The sequence below is a fragment of the Drosophila nasuta genome, chromosome 2L (genome assembly GCF_023558535.2).
Source record: "Drosophila nasuta strain 15112-1781.00 chromosome 2L, ASM2355853v1, whole genome shotgun sequence".
Taxonomy (NCBI): Eukaryota; Metazoa; Arthropoda; class Insecta; order Diptera; family Drosophilidae; genus Drosophila; species Drosophila nasuta.
Window position 1 is genome coordinate 14657978 of NC_083455.1, and position 18145 is coordinate 14676122.

Sequence of the window (18145 nt, forward strand, 5' to 3'; positions counted from 1 at the left end):
GCGCCCATTCAATTGGTTATATGTATATTTAAAAATGCACAAATTGAAATACAATAATTTCGTGCGGCTTCCATTGGATTAAGGTTCACTCCATCTAATTACGTATACGTTATGAACGCGCACTTAAATTTATCGATATGGCAACACTGTGCTGCTGAGAGCGATGGCTATCAGCTGTTCAGTCAGCTGCTACCAAATTTGCAGAGAGTACAAATAGTTTTAGTTATGCTGTGAACTGCGAACTGAGGACTTGTTGTCCGCTCTCAAGTTGAATGGAAAGTTTTTAATTTTTGTTGTGAACAAAATTGTTGATATTTAATAGATTGACGAGCAAGCAGCAATCGAAGCGTGACTGAAATAAATGTAATGCATTTGTCTTTAATGAAATTATGAAAATTGGGCATCTACTCGTCTTCTATTCTTATCTGAAAATGTGATGTAAACGCGGCAAACGATTCCAAACGTTAACATAACGTTACGTATCTGCATTTGTGTTTCTGAATTCTGAGAGATCAAATTAATGCTTGTGTATGCGTACTGTATTGTTTTACAGCGCGAAGGCATTCTTTGTAATGTTCTGATTGGACTCCGATCCTATTCAATTGATTCATTTTGCAACGGTTTAAAATTACTAATTGAAACGTTTTTGTTTTACCCCACAGAAATTGCATTTCTTTGAAGATGGCAGCTGATAAATTGCCGCCAAATCCGCGCGAAAGTGCAAATTGCATCTCAGCGTTAATGTTCTGGTAAGTCTCAGCATATAGTTGAAACATATGTTTGGTAATTTACATTCAGGAAACTTTCCATAATTGCATCATACATACTATATAAGTCACATTGCTAGCTTGATCTTCATAAATCAAAAGACTGAAGTCTCTGACATTCTAGATTTCTTGTCTGTTATCAATGATAAGATAATATGCATTATTTGTTTATCAGTTGTAATTATACAACTATTTTTAGCTCTTCCGCCATTCCAATCTGTTATTAAATAAAATGTTAAAAGTTTTCCAGGTCTAATGAAATACATGTCCTTGGTTTACAATTATGTTTTTTTGATTTGATTTTCGTTATTTTTACACGATTACAAAATGACATCTTGCTTACAAGTAATATTTAATAATTACAAATTTAAATTATTAAAATAAAACTAGTTAACATGCTTGGCAACAAATATAAGAAATCTTTGTACTTTAGACTCAAATAAAGTATTGAATAATATCCAAAAATTTGCATAATACAATTTGGTTGTGGTCATTAATATTTATATAATTATTTAAATTATTTATGCAATTTTAAACTAAAATGAACTTGTTGCATAATTATAATTTGTTTTGAAATATAAATGGTTTTCATGTATTTTAAAAACTAAAACATGGGTGTTTTTTAATTGTAAAAGTTTTTTTAATTTTTAGAACTGTTAAATTATACTTTTATTATATATTTTTTCGTCTTTTATCTGTTATCTAATTTATTTTTATTGCATTTACAACTTTTTAAATTTAAGAGTTCATGTTCATTTCACATTTCATAACTTTCCGAATTAATTTTCATACTTTTATAAATCATTTTTAATTTCTAAAGTTGTAATATCAATTTTTCCGATACAGTTTTGCACTGCCTATATTATTTAAGGGGCGGAAAACAACATTAGAGCCAAGTGATCTCTATGATGTGCTCCAAGAGCATAAGGGTGACAACTTGGGCGAGAAGGTGTTTCAAGCTTGGCAGGATGAGGCAAAAAAGATTTCGGAGAGAAAGGGTCGCAATCCCAAGAATGGGATTCTGAGGGTGATACTCAAAGTTTTTGGCTGGGAACTTGTGTATACCGGCATTGTGATTGCAATACTGGAGATTGGACTGAGGTAAGATGTTTAATAAATATATACGTATATTATTATATATATTATTCAATAATTAGAGTTTATCATTAAATTATCAGGAAACCAATTTTTTATTTATGGTTTTTTCCTTTGTAAATGATTATTCAAATTATGTCTGATAAGAACTTGAGTGGGCCAAAAATATAAAATTCTTTACCTTGACTGACTAGCTGATTGATCTACGCACTGCCCCAAAATCTTAACACATTACACAACATTTTTTATAACTTGATATGGCACCAAGAAGTTATTTAATATTCAAAGTCTAATTATTGAATTAAAAAAAAAGAAAATGAAATTAGTCTTAGAACAGAGAATTAGAATGTTAGTTTAGTTAAGGCGCAAACAATAATGTTTGTATTACAACTATGTCTATTAAAGTAATAAACCAAACACATTTAAACATTATTTAACTTTAATTTTTCTTTACAGGGTAACGACACCTTTGCTGCTGGCCGGATTGATATCGGAGTTCACCCAGCATGGCAATGGAAAGAGTGTGAACGCACAGATCTATGGAGCTTTGCTGGTCGCCTGCACTGTGTTGGGTGTGCTGCTTATCCATCCCTACATGATGCACATGACGCATTTGGCGATGAAGATGCGTGTCGCTGTCAGCTGTGCTATTTATCGTAAGGCGTTACGCCTGAGTCGCACTGCTTTGGGTGGCACCACAACGGGCCAGGTTGTGAATCTGGTATCCAATGATTTGGGTCGCTTCGATCGTGCACTGATTCATCTGCACTACCTGTGGCTGGGACCACTGGAGTTGTTGATTGCCTCGTACTTTATGTATCAGCAAATTGGAGTCGCTTCCCTTTATGGCATTGCCATTCTGATACTTTACCTGCCACTCCAGACCTACCTCAGTAGATTGACGTCGAAACTGAGATTACGCACTGCGCTGGTCACCGATCGGAGAGTGAGAATGATGAATGAGATTATTTCCGGCATACAGGTGATCAAGATGTATGCCTGGGAGAAGCCCTTTGAGAAAATGGTGTCTAGCACTCGAGTCAGCGAGATGAGTGTGATCCGCAAGGTGAATTACATACGCGGCATACTGCTCTCCTTTGAGATAACGCTCGGCAGGATTGCCATCTTTGCCAGCCTGTTGGCATATGTGCTCACGGGTGGCCAACTCACGGCAGAGCGCGCTTTCTGTGTGACCGCATTCTACAATATTCTGCGACGCACCGTGAGCAAATTCTTTCCCAGTGGCATGTCCCAAGTGGCTGAGTTGTTGGTATCCATGCAGCGCATCTCACAGTTCATGATACGCGAGGAGATTGATATACAGCAGCTGGATGATGAGCAGCAGCCAGAGGGGCAGCCCGAGGAGAAGAACCGTCTGATCAATGGCCAGTCGCATTCTTCGCCTAGTTCCAGCGAGATTTCTGTGGAGCTCAAAGACTTGAAGGCACGCTGGAATGCCGAACACACAGATCCCATATTGGACAATATTAACCTGAAGTTGCAAGGACGGCAACTGGTGGCAGTCATTGGTCCGGTGGGCTCTGGCAAATCCAGTCTCATCCAAGCCATTCTCGGCGAACTAAGTCCTGAAGCGGGCAACGTTAAGCTCAGCGGACGCATCTCATACGCGGCTCAAGAGCCTTGGCTCTTTAGTGCCACCGTACGAGAGAATATACTCTTCGGACTGCCCCTGGACAAGCAACGCTATCGCACTGTGGTCAAGATGTGCGCCTTGGAGCGTGACTTTGAGCTGCTGGATCAAGGTGATAAGACGATGGTCGGAGAACGAGGTGCTTCGCTATCAGGCGGACAGAGGGCTCGTATTAGTTTGGCGCGTGCTGTTTACCGCAAGGCGGATGTCTATCTGCTGGATGATCCCTTGAGCGCTGTAGACACGCATGTGGGACGCCATCTGTTCGACCAATGTATGCGAGGATTTCTGCGCAATCAACTGGTGATCTTGGTAACGCATCAACTGCAGTTCCTAGAGCATGCAGATCAGATTGTCATCATGGACAAGGGCAAGATCACCGACATTGGCACCTACCAGCACATGCTCAAGAGTGGACAGGACTTTGCCCAGTTGCTTGCACAGCAGCCGCCCGAGGAGGTCGAGGAAGAGACCAAGGTCAAGAAGTCTAAATCAACGGATGACACTAGCTCAAAGGCCAGCTATTCGCGTCACAATAGCATGGAGAGTCGTAACAGTGTCTCCTCAATGGGCTCTAGTGTGGACGACTCGTTAATAGGCAAGGAAGACCAGCCTAAACAGGTGCAGGAATCCCGCTCCGCCGAGAAGATTGGTTGGGACATGTATCAGAAGTACTTTTCCGCTGGCTGCAGTTGGTTCATGCTCATCATAGTCCTCTTCTTGTGCATTGGTACCCAGGTAATGGCATCCTGGGGTGACTACTTCCTTTCCTACTGGTAAGTCACAATCAAAGTTGGTGACAACTTTAGGGTCTTTTATATCGCTAACTGTATGTTCAAGAGCTATCAAAAAAATCTTGAATGAACCTCCAAAATAACATGGTTTAATTATAAGTCTGTCCGCTCACTGTTGTTGTGTTTATCTTTAAGATTAGGCGCCCTAAAACTACTGAAACCACTGACAACACGCTAAGCTAATTTTAGAAATTGACACATTGCCCATAAATAGGGAATTACATGACTTCGTTTTATCTTATTTTTATCTTTTTTATACCAAAGCTGTTTGTTTACTAAATCTGTTCATCGCTTTGCAGGGTGAAGAACAACTCGACCTCCGAGCTGGACATCTACTACTTTACCGCTATCAATGTGGCGCTGATCTTGTTCGTCATGCTGCGCACTTTGCTCTTCTTCAGCATGGCTATGCATTCATCCACCGAGCTACACAACTCGATGTTCCGCGGCATAACACATGCTGCCATGTACTTCTTTAACACAAATCCATCGGGTCGGATATTGAATCGTTTCGCTATGGACTTGGGTCAAGTGGATGAAGTGCTGCCCGCTGTGATGCTGGATTGCATACAAATTTTTCTCACGATGACTGGCATTATCAGTGTGTTGTGTGTATCAAATCCCTGGTATCTGATCAATACGATTGCCATGTTCATCGCCTTCCACTATCTGCGCAACTTTTACCTAAGCACCTCCCGGGATGTGAAGCGTCTCGAGGCTGTTGCTCGCTCTCCGATGTACTCGCACTTTGGCGGCACTTTGACGGGTTTGCCTACAATACGTGCGATGCGTGCTCAAAAGATGTTGACGGCGGAGTATGATCAGTATCAGGATAATCATTCCATTGGCTACTATACATTCCTGTCGACAAGTCGCGCCTTCGGATATTACCTCGACTTATTCTGTGTTATCTATGTGCTTATAATAATCTTGAATAACTTTTTCTATCCGCCCGATAATCCCGGACAGATTGGTCTGGCAATTACACAGGCCATGTCCATGACGGGCACGGTGCAGTGGGGCATGCGACAGTCAGCAGAGCTGGAGAACTCCATGACATCCGTGGAGCGTGTGATGGAGTATAGAAACTTGAAAGCTGAAGGCGACTTTAGCTCACCTGCGGGCAAAAAGCCACCAGCAAGTTGGCCTGAAGCTGGTGAAATTGTTGCCGATGATTTAAGTTTACGCTACGAGCCAGATCCTCAATCGCCTTATGTTCTAAAGTCGCTCAACTTTATCATACAACCATGTGAGAAGGTTGGTATTGTGGGACGCACAGGAGCGGGTAAATCCTCACTGATTAATGCACTGTTCCGGCTCTCGTACAACGATGGCTCCATTTTGATCGACAAACGCGATACGGAAGAGTTGGGCTTGTATGATCTGCGTAGCAAGATTTCGATTATACCTCAGGAGCCTGTGTTGTTCTCTGGCACAGTGCGCTACAACTTGGATCCATTTGAGCAGTATCCGGACCAGAAACTATGGCAATCATTGGAGGAAGTAAGTTTAACACACAGTCCATATCACAGATGTAATTCATTTTCTCTATTTCTTCTTCAGGTGCATTTGAAGGATGAAGTTTCTGAGCTCCCTATGGGACTGCTGGGTAACATTTCTGAGGGTGGATCCAACTTCAGCGTGGGTCAACGTCAACTGGTGTGCCTGGCTCGTGCTATTCTGCGCGAGAATCGTGTGCTTGTCATGGATGAGGCCACTGCCAATGTGGATCCACAAACTGATGCTCTTATACAGACTACGATCAGAAACAAGTTCAAAGATTGCACGGTGCTAACGATTGCTCATCGTCTACACACTATTATGGACTCGGACAAGGTGATGGTATTGGATGCGGGACATGTTGTGGAGTTTGGCGCGCCTTATGAACTCTTGACGGCATCCCAGACTAATGTCTTTCATAGCATGGTTATGCAAACGGGGAAGTCAACATTTGATCACCTTTTGAAAATAGCCGAGCAGGTAATTTTGCATTTATAGTCAATTTTGGTAAGCTATATTTAATAAATTCTTATTTCTTGCAGGCTTATGAAAAAAACAAGGTGGAGAAGTCTGAATAATTGCATTGAAAATTTTTAAAATGGAATGTCATATATTTTTATAGATATTATCTTGTACACTATTGCAGTAATGCATTTACTTAACTAGACAATAATTGCCAAAAACTAAATATGTTCAGAATAAACTCGTACTTAATTAATAAACATACCTCAATAAACCATTTTTTGTAATGCTCTTCAAATAAGCGCTCCTTTTTAGGTGTCTTTAATTTAATACAATGTGAAGTGTGGCCAGCTTTTGTGTGTCATATTTTGCGAATGTGCCGCAATGGTATATTTTTCTTTTCAATAAATCTGTGGTCACACTCGAATTAGAACACATGTTTCGTTTGTTGTGAAAAATTGTAAACAAAAACTACTTTATTTTATATCTAATAAAAAAATTTATTGTGATTGCCGATGCATATGTAATGAAAAGGAGTGCCACAATGGATCAACAATTAACTTACGAGACAGCAATTAAGAAGGGTAACGATATATCAATGACATTTCTATAATTTTGTGTAAGTTTGGTTTTTATCTTTTAGCGCAATTGGTGGAGAGAAACCCGCAACTTCAGTTAGACCCTCTTCGAGTGTCCATGCACGAAGAAACTGATATCATAAAACTCGCTCAAGAAATACAGGCTGCTGATAAGCAATTGAAGAACAGCACAAGCCAGAAATTGGTTGTTATTCTAGATCAGGCAAGTTTCTGCCCCTTATCGGTGTTTTGCAAAGCGTTTGTGTAACTTGAACTCTTTTTAGATAAAAATGTTACAAGCACAGGCGATGAACATACTGCAGGAGTCCAACGACAGCCGTGCACTTCACAGCGCTGCTTGCAATTTTACAAAGAAGCCTGGCCATATCTATCATCTCTATCAGAGGGCAACAGGGCAAAATTATTTTAGCATGCTATCGCCAGAGGTAGACAGATCTCAATATTTTTTTATGTTATCAATAGCTAAACTAAATATAATTGTAGGAATGGAATCATCCAGCAGACCAGACGTTTAAGGGCAGCTATAGACTCGAATATGATTTAAGCTGGACGCCAGTGGACAAAATAAGAGAGCACGATGATAAACTGAAATGGGTGGAACGTTGTATGAACAGTGAAAGTAGCGTAACAGCAGCTATAGATTTTAACATGGCAGATAACTAAAGTTTTAATTTACTTTTAACAATAAATCGTTGGAATTACAGTCACAATCACTATCTCACATACAAATAATTGTAAGATGGAGTAACAATTGTTTGCTTACTTTAATATAAAGATGTAACGACAATAAAAATATTAATTTTTGAATGTGTGCGGTATTCCTTTTCTTGTGGTAATTTAAACAGATACAATTATCGATTGGTCGATAACCCAGGCAAGCAGTGTTCGCCCATCTCTATGGTTGTGTGCAGCTGTTTTGTTTACGCTGCAACAGCTGTGTTATTTTTTTCTGTGAAAATTTCTAATTTTTGTTTGGTTTTGTCACTTTTATTTCACGTCTACGATGTCCACAGCAAACGGAATGTATTACAGTCTGCTCGAGTGGTTCAAAACTCTCAATTTAAATGCACCACATGCTAATGCCGAAGAATTGGCCGATGGCGTTGCGTTGGCCCAAGCGCTGAATCAGTTTGCACCCGAATCGTTTACGGATTCGTGGCTGTCCAAGATAAAATCCAGTGCTGTCGGTAGCAATTGGCGTTTGCGAATGAGTAATCTGAAAAAGGTGGTTGAAGGTGTCTACGAATACTACACTGATGTGCTGAATTATACGCTGCAACATGATTTCCTGAGACCGGATGTTCAGGCAATTGCTGAAAAGTGCGATCTCACGGAGTTGGAGCGCTTGCTGCAATTGGTGTTGGGTTGCGCGGTCAATTGTGCCAAGAAGCAGTCCTACATCACCGAGATCATGGGCCTCGAGGAGGAGTTGCAGGCAAATATTATGCGTGCGCTGCAAGAGCTGGAAACATCGACACGTCAGTCGTCGGCGTCATCGGAGGGCGGCGGCGTTGTTAGTTCGATGTCACGCAACTCTTTAAGCGGCATGCTGGATGGTAATGCAAAGGCCTTGCAATTGCAGCTACAGGAGGAACGCGATGCTATAGCACAAAAATGTTTCGAGACCGAGAAGAAAATGCTGCTGTTGATCGATGAGAAGACCAATTTGCAACAGGAGCTGCAAAAGGTTCAGCAGGAGTTTGCGCGTCTCGAGCACAACACTATTGGCGATGATGGCGTTTCACTAGGTCCCATTCAAGCGGGATCTGTGCGCTACAATGAGCTAAGGTTTGCATACAATTTGTTAATTCCATTTTATTAGCAAATTCTAATTATTTGTCATCTTAGACGGCAACTTGACTTGATAAAAGAAGAGCTTTTGCAATCGGAGGGTGCTCGTGAGGATTTGAAGATCAAGGCTCAGCAACAAGAGACCGATATGCTGCACATGCAACAGCGCATCGATGAGCTAATGGTAAGCATTAAAAATCAGTTAAAATTTCTATTAATTTCTGATTATTCCATCCAAAACAGAAAAGCACTGCAGTGTTGACAACACTTAAGGATGAGGTGGATGTGCTGCGCGAATCGACGGACAAGCTCAAAGTGTGCGAGGCCCAACTGGAGACCTACAAAAAGAAGCTGGAGGAGTACAATGACCTCAAGAAGCATGTCAAGTTGCTGGAGGAGCGCAGTGCTGATTATGTGCAGCAAAATGCACAGTTCGAAGAGGATGCCAAACGTTATGCCAACACAAAGGGACAAATTGAGCTCTTCAAGAAGGAGATTCAAGATCTGCATGCCAAATTGGACAACGAGAGTAGCAAGAATGTGAAACTGGAGTTTGACAACAAGAATTTGGAGGGCAAGAATCTTGCATTGCAGCGTGCCAAGGATAGTTTGCTTAAAGAACGCGACAATCTGCGCGAGGCTTGCGATGAACTCAAGTGCGGTCAACTGTCAACCAATTCGGGCAGCATTGGCGGTAACACAATGTCCAGGGAGCTGCAGCCATCGGCTATGATGGATAAGATTCAACGTCTGGAGGCAGAGAACAAAGCACTACGTGAGGGGCAAGGCGGGCAAACAGCATTGGCAGTAAGATGGAACTATTTGCTGCTTTGTAATAGTAATTCATTAAATTTTTCCACAGCAATTGCTGGATGATGCAAACAAACGCTGCGAGAATCTGCGCGAGCAATTAAAGACGGCCAACGAACGGATTCTCAGCTTGTCGCATGCCTCACAAAGCGATGATCCCATCTTAAAAGAGTAAGTTCAAGATAATAAAGTTGATAAATAAGTAGCTAATTTATTTTTCTATTTAGAAATGAGTTCAGCAAACAAATCAAGCAGCTAATGGAACTGAATGAACAGAAGAGTAAGTAAAAATCTACAAATATTGTTTATGCATAATAATAATTGTTAATACTTATGTTTTATAGCGCTGCAAGTTGAAGAGTCTGCCACACAAATCTCCACGATGCACGGCAAGATCACACAGCTGGAGTCGAGTCTGGCTACACGAGAACAAGAGGTCATGGCCTATGAAATAAAGTATAGGAAATGTGTGGAACGCGCTAAGGAAGTAATCAAGAACATTGATCCGCGTATAGCCAATGGTTTGTCTCTGCCAAACAACCACCAACATGCAACTTATAATAAAATATTCCTTACAGTAATTGATGCCAGTGCACTGGAGAAGAGCGTCGATGTGATTGAGGAGGAAGCAAAGCCCAAGATGAGCGGCATGGAGGAGCAGCTGATGACGACCGCTTTCTACAGATTAGGCATTAATGCACAACGCGATGCAGTAGACTCGAAATTGGCCTTATTGATGAGTTCGGGACAAACATTCTTGGCGCGGCAGCGGCAATCGGCGCCACGCAAATCGTTGACAACAATGAAATCCAAATAGTTTAGTTTTTAATCGAGCAGTTCGTTTGTTTTTTTTAACAAAAACCGTATATGCATATCCATATAATACACACCTACACACATTATTTATTCGGGTTATACACAACGCAATAATATATATTTTTAATTTAATCCCCCATATACTCGGTGTTCAGGATTGTTACTTCCTAATAAAAGTACCAAGTGTTGAATATAATATAATATTATAACTTTATGATGACAATCGAGCATTTTTCGTAGATTTCTCGCTGCAAAACCGTATTAATTGCTGGATCTCAGCTTTTTATTAAATTCTTTTCGAACCCTGAAATAATATTGCACACATTTTTGTTTGGTATTTGTTAACATTATTGTAGTTTTTAATTCAGTATTTGATACATTTTACGCAAGGTTCTGGACAAAAAACATAAATAGTGTTTGTGGAATTATACAATTACAATATAGTTATAATCGTGGGATCGTGTGTCCCAGTTTTTTTCTTTCTCGCTTATCAATAGTCTTTTTTATAGCATTGGCACACGTGAAAATGCATTTTCCGATTCGTGTTTGAAACTAAACGGGGGGAATTAAGCTTGCTCCTGCTCATGTCCATGTTCCTCGTCATAACAAAGCAACAAACTTGCGCACAGTCTACATAAACATTCATATTCCATATCCATATCCACATCTATATCCATCTATATATTTTACTTATATACTTAGTACATAAAAGCTATTCCATCGAACTGTACAAGGCCGCTGCAGTTTGGAGATCTACCAGGGCCGCCACATGCTCTCATCGGAGCCCTGCTGCAGCACCAGCTGCTGTGCCCGATACTCCTCCTCCTGGCGCAGCCGCAACGCCTGCCTGGCCGCACTGCTCGTCTGTGGACTCGCATCCAGAGTTTCATTCTCATTGGAACCGATGCCGCTCTCCGAACGTGGCGACGATTGCTGTGTGGCTGGCGCGGACTTGAGCTCCGAGACACCTGAACTCACCGAGGCCGCTGCAGATGAGGAGGCCACGGAGGCGGGACGCTCGCTGAGCACAGTGCTTGCTGCGGCCACAGTGGCGGCATTGTTGGCCACACTATTGGCATAGGCAGCCGCGGCGGCAGCTGCCACATGCGCTGCCTCAATGCTGCCCGCAAAGTTTGGACTCAACTTGCCGGCGAGATGTGGCTGCAAGCGCTGCAGCTCAATCAGACGCTCGAAGTCGGTGCGCGTGGCAATGGGATCGACCATGGGCTGGGCACTCAGACCCAATGCTGCCGCCAGTTGGACGTAGTGTGGCGGCAACACAAGCACGCCGTTGCCGCCCTCCTTCAGCTGCTGCTTATACTGCTCGAGCACGTTGACGCAGACGACCTTGTTGTTGCTGGCATCGTGCTCGTAGGCCAACTCGATGGCTGTGGCACTGCCATTTGGCTGTGGCGTCACTTGTGGCACTTGCAACTGCTGCAGCTGCTGCTGCTGCTGTTGTTGCTGTTGCTGTTGCGTCTGTGGCGTTGCCTGTTGACCCCGATTATTATTCTCGTCCTGCGGCGCTTGCAACACACGTTGCTGCTGCTGTTGATCGCCTGGCGCCTTGCTGTAATCCAATGGATTCGAGTCCTGACTGCTGTAATCCAACGAATGCTCTTCGGGCTGTGTTTGCTTCTTAATCTCAAAGCAGTTGCTGCTGCTGTTTGGACTATCGGCAAAGTTGTTTGGCGTCGCGTGTGTCGGACAGATTTCCACATCAATCTCGGCTATGCATTGATCCAGATGTCGCAGCAGTCGCGCCTTCGAACCCGGTTCCGCCAGCGTTGGCATATTGCCCATTGGCGGCGGCTCCGGCGTGGCCAAATAACGTGCCACTTCTCGGGCACAATCCGTGTAGCCGGCGCGATATTTATTCACAGCTGCTGCGCCAGTGGAGATAAAACTACAGCTTAACAAAAGGGAGCACTCACATGGAAGTATTTGACTTACTTGGATCATCAAGATTGCGATGCCGCTGAAAGTGTCGCACAGTTAACTCCAAGATGTCCGCCTTCTCCAGTTTCGTGTGCTTCGCCTGTCCCTGATCCTGGCCGTTTTTGGCATTCTGATGTTTGGTGGACTCCAAGATGAGGGCCTTGAGTATGGCCAGGCTTTGGTTGATGCGGGCACGACGTCGCTTCTCCATGAGTGGTTTGTTGGTACGCTTGCTGATGTCCTGCGACGAGGTTACATTTTGTGATGAGCTCACCAGTGCAATGGACTTAATGCCGCTGCCATTGGTCGAACTTGACGCGGAGAATCCGAGGCCTAAGCAACGACAACAAAAATTCAGGTTTCGAGTCACAATTCGTTATTTTGTATAGATATTTATTTTATTATTCATTTTAGAAAAACTAGCTTAATTTGTAACATTAGCGATTAAAGTTAGTTTAGTGAAATATTCGGGGTAAAACAGACTTTCAGTAAAATTCCAATTTCTATAGCATACTATTTGGTGATATCAATATGATTTCTAATGAGGATGCGTACTCTGCGTATTTTACAATTTAGAAACTGTGAAGTGCATTTAAATATTGTCGATTTTTGTACTTAAACTCGATCTGTATATCTTTAGTTCAGAGTGGTTTATCAACTCAGTTATTAATCTTCCATAAAACTGCGCTATATATGATCAAATTTTTAAAGGTTTCACATATAAAAGTTTTCATATGTTTTATTTCAAAGCTTAAATTTTCAATTATAATAAATGAAGATTTCTTTGATAGTCTTTGATATATTATTTCTTGAACTTTTGTGCTAAACTCAATGCAATTTAAATGTCTTTTGTAATGATTTTGTCAAAATAAATTGAAATCTGTTTTAGTTGCACATTTACGAGTATTATTTTCACAAGTTAAAAATCTCAAATAAAATCTTTTGCTTTTTATCTTTTAAGAATTCGCAAAACCTTTTTTGGAATTCAAAGAGCACAAGTTGATTCTATTGTGAAAACTAATATCACTTAATTTCCGCTAAGCTTTATCTTTGGCATCCTTTCTTGATATAATCGCGTATTTTTTAATCGGATTAAGAGAGCGAACGTAATCTTTACCCGCTGTAGATTTATTTTTGGTGTAATCCTTATCACGTTTTGCTGTCATTTTGTCATTTTTACAGAACTCAAATGAATTCCTCGCACGCGTTAATTAAGGAGATCAGTTTTGCCGTTGGTGTTTGTTTTTTGCGCCAAACTTGAATCCGTTTTCCCAAAACGACACGAAAAGTTACGTCTTTTTCGTTGGCTGTGTGGGTGAGTTTTATCAACTGCCTAAAAGCACGCAACACAAAATTGCAAATAGCAATGCGCAAGCGATTCGAGACGTCCGCACTGCTCGAGCTTAAACCGAGTACTGAGCAGGCGAAACGAAACAAAACGAAACTCGGCGAACGAAACGAAACGAAGCGAAGCGAACCGAATGAAACTGAACAGAAGTGAACACGGTGAAAGGTACTTCGACTTTTCGTTTTTACTTGGCTGCCCCGTCGCTTATGATGCCCGCCTCTCCTTTCACAATTCGTCCCCCTCAACGACTGCCGCGCGTACAAAATTTGCCGACTGAATGGCTTGGGTTGACTCGCCACAGCCACAGCCATCGCCATTGCCATCGTCGTCGTTGTGTGGCGCAGCAACCAAAGCAGATTGGAGTCAACCAACAATAAAAACAAGAACAAGAACAGCAACAACAACAACAAAAGTGGCAACGGCGGCAACAGCAACGCCTGGCTGACTGCCTGGCACGTTAATGGTGGTTGTGGTAATGGTTGCCACACACACACACACACACACTCACACGCACCACCACTGAGACGCGCGCACACACACACGCGCGTGTACAAAGAGAGCAAAGCTTTAACGACGATGACGACGGCAGCGGCGGCATGTTGCCAGTTGTGGGCGGTTGGGCGTTGGCAAATGCGGCAAATGTCAGCCAGTCGACGTGCCGCCAACGACAGTCGGACAGACAGACCGAAGGACAGACGGACGGACAGACGGCGTGACCATGTCTGGCTTTGGCGAGCACAGAAAGTTCGCACGTACGCGCGCCCCACTCATACACAGACGAACCCTCATGCACACAAGCACACACACACACACACACTGGCATACAAATCAATTCGTTTAGGCACAAATAGGATATGCCAACAAACATTTTGGATTTACTTTTCGAAATGAAAATTAGCATGGTAAGTTCTATTGAACAACGAGGTTTAATTTTATAAGCTTATTTTTAATAAATCAAAGTAAATTAGTAGCGAACTTTAACATTTTAATTTCAGTTAACTTAACTTATGTTAGTTTTAATAGCTTTGATAGTTGGCTGATATGTTAATAGTGGCTACGATTAAAATGTTAAACTGTTAAAATCAGGGGCTGCCTGGCTCAAAGCCATGTAACTGGGTTAATTGTTAACAGTGAACTGTTAAGTGATGTGATTATGTTAAATGAAGCTAACTAGAAATGATCGTTTGTTAATTCCTTATTTAAATTAGAGAAAAATTAAGCAAACAAATTTTTAAATTAAATTATATATTCACAGATATTAGATATAGCAGATATCAAATCTTATATTTTCTATATATAGCATAAGCTAATGTTATTTAAGGTTTTGTTGAGAATTGAACACGAACTTTATCATTCATATTTCTTTACATATACAAAATAGCATTCGAAATTTGGCGCATTGGGTGGCCTGCGCAAACGCCATCAGGCAGCCAGCGAGTTAGCTATGGTTGTGGCCTGCGGGCTGCTGTGGGCGGCGGGTGTGAGTCGGATGCCTCTCTCACTCTGAGTGAGTGTGTGTGTGTGTGTGTGTGTGTGTGGAGATGCTGACGATGACGGCTGCGATTGTGGGCACAGGGTCGGGGGTTTGGGGTCGGGGGGTCGGGGTCGTCGTGCCGTTCGACTACCCACATTGAAATCATAACACCAACGAGGCGAAACTTTAGCGCCGCAGCAGTCGTGGCAAATAATAAGCCAGGCGACAGCAATTCCTGCTGTAGCAGGGGCATCAACACCAGACGTAGACCATCCTGACAACAGCAGCACAGCAGCAGCAGGGACTATTAGATAAATACGACAACGGTTTGTGTGGGGGAGGGGGGGGATGGAGAGAGATGAACAGACATTCAGCCAGCCTTTCCTTTCGGATAGCTATCGCAATGGCTGTGTGGCAATGGCAACGACAACGACAACGACAGCGACAGCATTGACGTTGACTACCACGTTGGCTGTGGGGCAACAAAAGGCGCAAATTGCAGATACGCTTTTAAATTCGTAGATTTCGATCAATGCGTTGCATCAGCGATAGACATTCGACGTGTGGCTATGTGTGTTTTTTATGCGTGCCCTAAAAAGTGTGCTTTGTTTTTGTACACATTCTTGCTCCGCAAAGTATGCTACATTTCAGTGGTAAATAAAACGCGTGCTTTGACTTACACGTAATTAGGCGATTGTTACGCATTTGTTGTTAATAGTATTTTCTGGATGTAAGCAAAATTGGTAATTAGTGTTGGCCACTGTTGCTGTCACGGCCCTGTTTTGCAAAACAACAACGGCAAACTGTCGCAAGCTGTCCAACTGTCCAAGTGTCGAACTGTCAGTTGCTAGCTACATTGCACTTTTACAGATGCAATCAGAATCTGAAATACACACATCCGCCCACCCAATGCAATGCACGCAGGCAAGCAGACAGACAGGCAGAGCAAAGCACAGTCAGTGCGGCATTCAGTCAGTTTGGTAGCTGATGCCGCAGTCTCTAAAATTACTGAACTGAACTCAACTGAACGATGACTTGGGCTGGCAGTGGCTGGGTGGGCAAATCATGTGGCACTTGCTGCTTGGCCTTCACAAGCACACACATAAATCGTTTATAGCCACACCGAGCGAGCCACCAGCAGTCAAAACGCCTCCCTTACTCCCCTCACACTAAGCTCGTCACAGAGCAACAAAGCTGTACGTATTTCTGTCCCTTGGCTGTGGCTGCGGCTGCCGTTGATGCTACCCGCGCTCTTGTTTCTGCACGACTTGACTGCTCAAACCGTTGTCCCCGTTTCCCTTTCCCATACAGCTGTGATTCGGCGGCAAGTAACATGCAATCGTTAGATAGCAATATGTGTGTGTGTGCCAGTAACTTGGGCATTCCACTTTATGAGCTGCCTGTGCGCGGCCTAGACGACAATGCAATGCACTCTTTGAAACAGCTCATCGATAACAGATCGCATCGATAACACTTGCGCACTCATTATCGCCAGCTTAAAGTGCCAGGCATCGATACTGCGACAAGTGCAACGAATCGTTGCGAATGGCAAAAGTGCAGAAAAAGCCAGTCACAAATAAATAAAAATAAAAATGCAGGGACGTGAAAAGAGCACTACCGCAATGAGGCAGCTGCAAAAGTAATACTTCATCGTAGGTCCAACAACAACAACAACAGTGGCCAAAAAGGTATTGGTAGCAAAACAGAAATGAAAATCAAACAGCAAAAAAAAAAGAAAGAAAAAGAAAAGGGCGACCAGAACGATTGGGGCAACCAAGCTACCATGCACACAGAAATCGTCGGAAGTGCGCACACTGCCAACTGAGCGACGTGAGGTCCCAGGCACTGGCAATGCCACTAGACCAGAAGTGAAGAGGCGAACTGCTGGAGAGGGGGGAAGGGCCACCACATGGCTTGTTGGTTGTCGGCTAAAGAGAGAAAAATGACTAAATCAAAGGAAGTGCGCCACACGGGGTGGGTAAAAGCACGTACAATACGTTCGGTTGTCAGTGTGTGTGTCTGTATGTGTGCTCAGGTCGTGTCGTTGTATGTATGTGTGCGGTTGTGTCCTGGCGCGTGCTTCGAAAACAGGCAGCCTGACGGCATTGCACAGCCAGCAAATAAAACGAATTCGTTTAACTAAAATAAGCAACTCTTTAAAAATAGTTAAAATATAATCGGTCTGCAGGTTACTACTTTGTATTATAAAATTTAGTTGTATTTCAAATAATAAAGCAAAATATCAGTTCAATGCTTAAATAAATACACTTAGAATTGGAGTTATCGAAACGTTGCCGATTCTTATCGATATTGTTAAAATCGAAAAGTGAAAAAGTTATAGTCGTAAAATAAATTGTAATGTTGAAGCGTTAAACGAAAATTAACTGCTTTCACTTTCGACATCGATATATGGTTTATATTTCATAGAAGCGTTTCTATCCCAAAAACTAATCCAGAACCGTTGTAATGGTACATCAAATGGAAAACAATTGTGACCAATTTGTCGGGTAGACACACGACCGCAATGTGGCAAAGGCAGAGGGCAAGCAAGAGCTATTGGTGTGAAAAAAATTGAAATTTGCGTGAGTGCTCCAACTGCGGCATGGCATGGCATGGCGACGGCTGACTGCCCTTCTTCTCTTTCTGTGTGCTACTGCAAGTATGTGTGTGTGTGCTTATGTCTACTGTGTGTGTTTATTTGTATGTCTGTGGGTGGCGTCGTTTGCACACTTCAATGCTAATGTTGGCCTGGCAGCAACGGCGTCTGTCGTCGACATTCTGTGTGCTTGTTGTTGCAGTTGTTGTTGTTGTTGGGCTTGTGCTTGGGCGCGTGTCGCTTGTTCGTTTTGGGATTTTTGGGGTCGTCACTTGGGGGTTTCCGAGTCTTTCGCTTGGCATCTGTGCTGTGCGCTGCTTCTGAGAAGCTTCTTTGGTGTGGGTGTTGAAACTTTTACCGTCGACTCCGCCAATCCATAACAACAGCTACAGTAACAGCAATAGCAACAATAACATCAGCAACAGCAACCACAGCAATAGAATGAACAATTACAGACGCTTAAGACTAGGCAGCATTATTTATTTTTTTGGTTTTATTATTCGT

General features: G+C 42.6%; 4 protein-coding genes and 1 long non-coding RNA gene across 8 annotated transcripts; 3 read left to right on the forward strand and 2 right to left on the reverse strand.

Moving 5' to 3' along the window:
• The first annotated feature begins 232 nt into the window (after positions 1-232).
• Positions 233-6529, forward strand: LOC132797975 (probable multidrug resistance-associated protein lethal(2)03659). Of its 2 annotated transcripts, none has more exons than XM_060809729.1 (7): positions 233-363; positions 663-749; positions 1614-1868; positions 2319-4289; positions 4607-5810; positions 5871-6287; positions 6350-6529. In XM_060809729.1, the coding sequence occupies exons 2-7, from the start codon at positions 682-684 to the stop codon at positions 6383-6385; spliced, it is 3951 nt and encodes a 1316-aa protein (XP_060665712.1). In that variant the 5' UTR covers positions 233-363; positions 663-681; the 3' UTR covers positions 6386-6529. The 2 variants fall into 2 exon arrangements, with proteins under 2 accessions (XP_060665712.1, XP_060665750.1); XM_060809767.1 differs by having other exon boundaries at positions 243-274; positions 662-749.
• On the reverse strand, positions 5660-6622 carry LOC132798143 (uncharacterized). Its single transcript, XR_009633904.1, has 2 exons — positions 6535-6622; positions 5660-6350 (listed from the first exon to the last, which is right to left on the reverse strand). It is a non-coding gene; the product is annotated as an uncharacterized LOC132798143 (long non-coding RNA).
• Positions 6623-6727: 105 nt separating this feature from the next.
• Positions 6728-7571, forward strand: LOC132798133 (uncharacterized protein C1orf50 homolog). The gene is made up of 4 exons (XM_060809873.1): positions 6728-6853; positions 6913-7070; positions 7132-7293; positions 7352-7571. Exons 1-4 carry the CDS (start codon positions 6796-6798, stop codon positions 7529-7531), a joined length of 558 nt encoding a protein of 185 aa, XP_060665856.1. The 5' UTR covers positions 6728-6795; the 3' UTR covers positions 7532-7571.
• Positions 7572-7655: 84 nt separating this feature from the next.
• On the forward strand, positions 7656-10486 carry LOC132798104 (protein hook). 2 transcript variants are annotated; one of them, XM_060809839.1, is made up of 8 exons: positions 7656-7742; positions 7882-8656; positions 8717-8843; positions 8903-9466; positions 9522-9640; positions 9697-9749; positions 9814-9990; positions 10048-10486. In XM_060809839.1, the coding sequence occupies exons 2-8, from the start codon at positions 7890-7892 to the stop codon at positions 10284-10286; spliced, it is 2046 nt and encodes a 681-aa protein (XP_060665822.1). In that variant the 5' UTR covers positions 7656-7742; positions 7882-7889; the 3' UTR covers positions 10287-10486. The 2 variants fall into 2 exon arrangements, with proteins under 2 accessions (XP_060665822.1, XP_060665814.1); XM_060809831.1 differs by lacking the exon at positions 7656-7742 and having other exon boundaries at positions 7766-8656.
• Positions 10487-10581: 95 nt separating this feature from the next.
• LOC132798121 (probable basic-leucine zipper transcription factor Q) lies at positions 10582-13621 on the reverse strand. Of its 2 annotated transcripts, none has more exons than XM_060809861.1 (3): positions 13341-13621; positions 12239-12556; positions 10582-12168 (listed from the first exon to the last, which is right to left on the reverse strand). In XM_060809861.1, exons 1-3 carry the CDS (start codon positions 13387-13389, stop codon positions 11039-11041), a joined length of 1497 nt encoding a protein of 498 aa, XP_060665844.1. In that variant the 5' UTR covers positions 13390-13621; the 3' UTR covers positions 10582-11038. The 2 variants fall into 2 exon arrangements, with proteins under 2 accessions (XP_060665844.1, XP_060665835.1); XM_060809852.1 differs by having other exon boundaries at positions 10584-12171.
• Positions 13622-18145: the final 4524 nt, after the last annotated feature.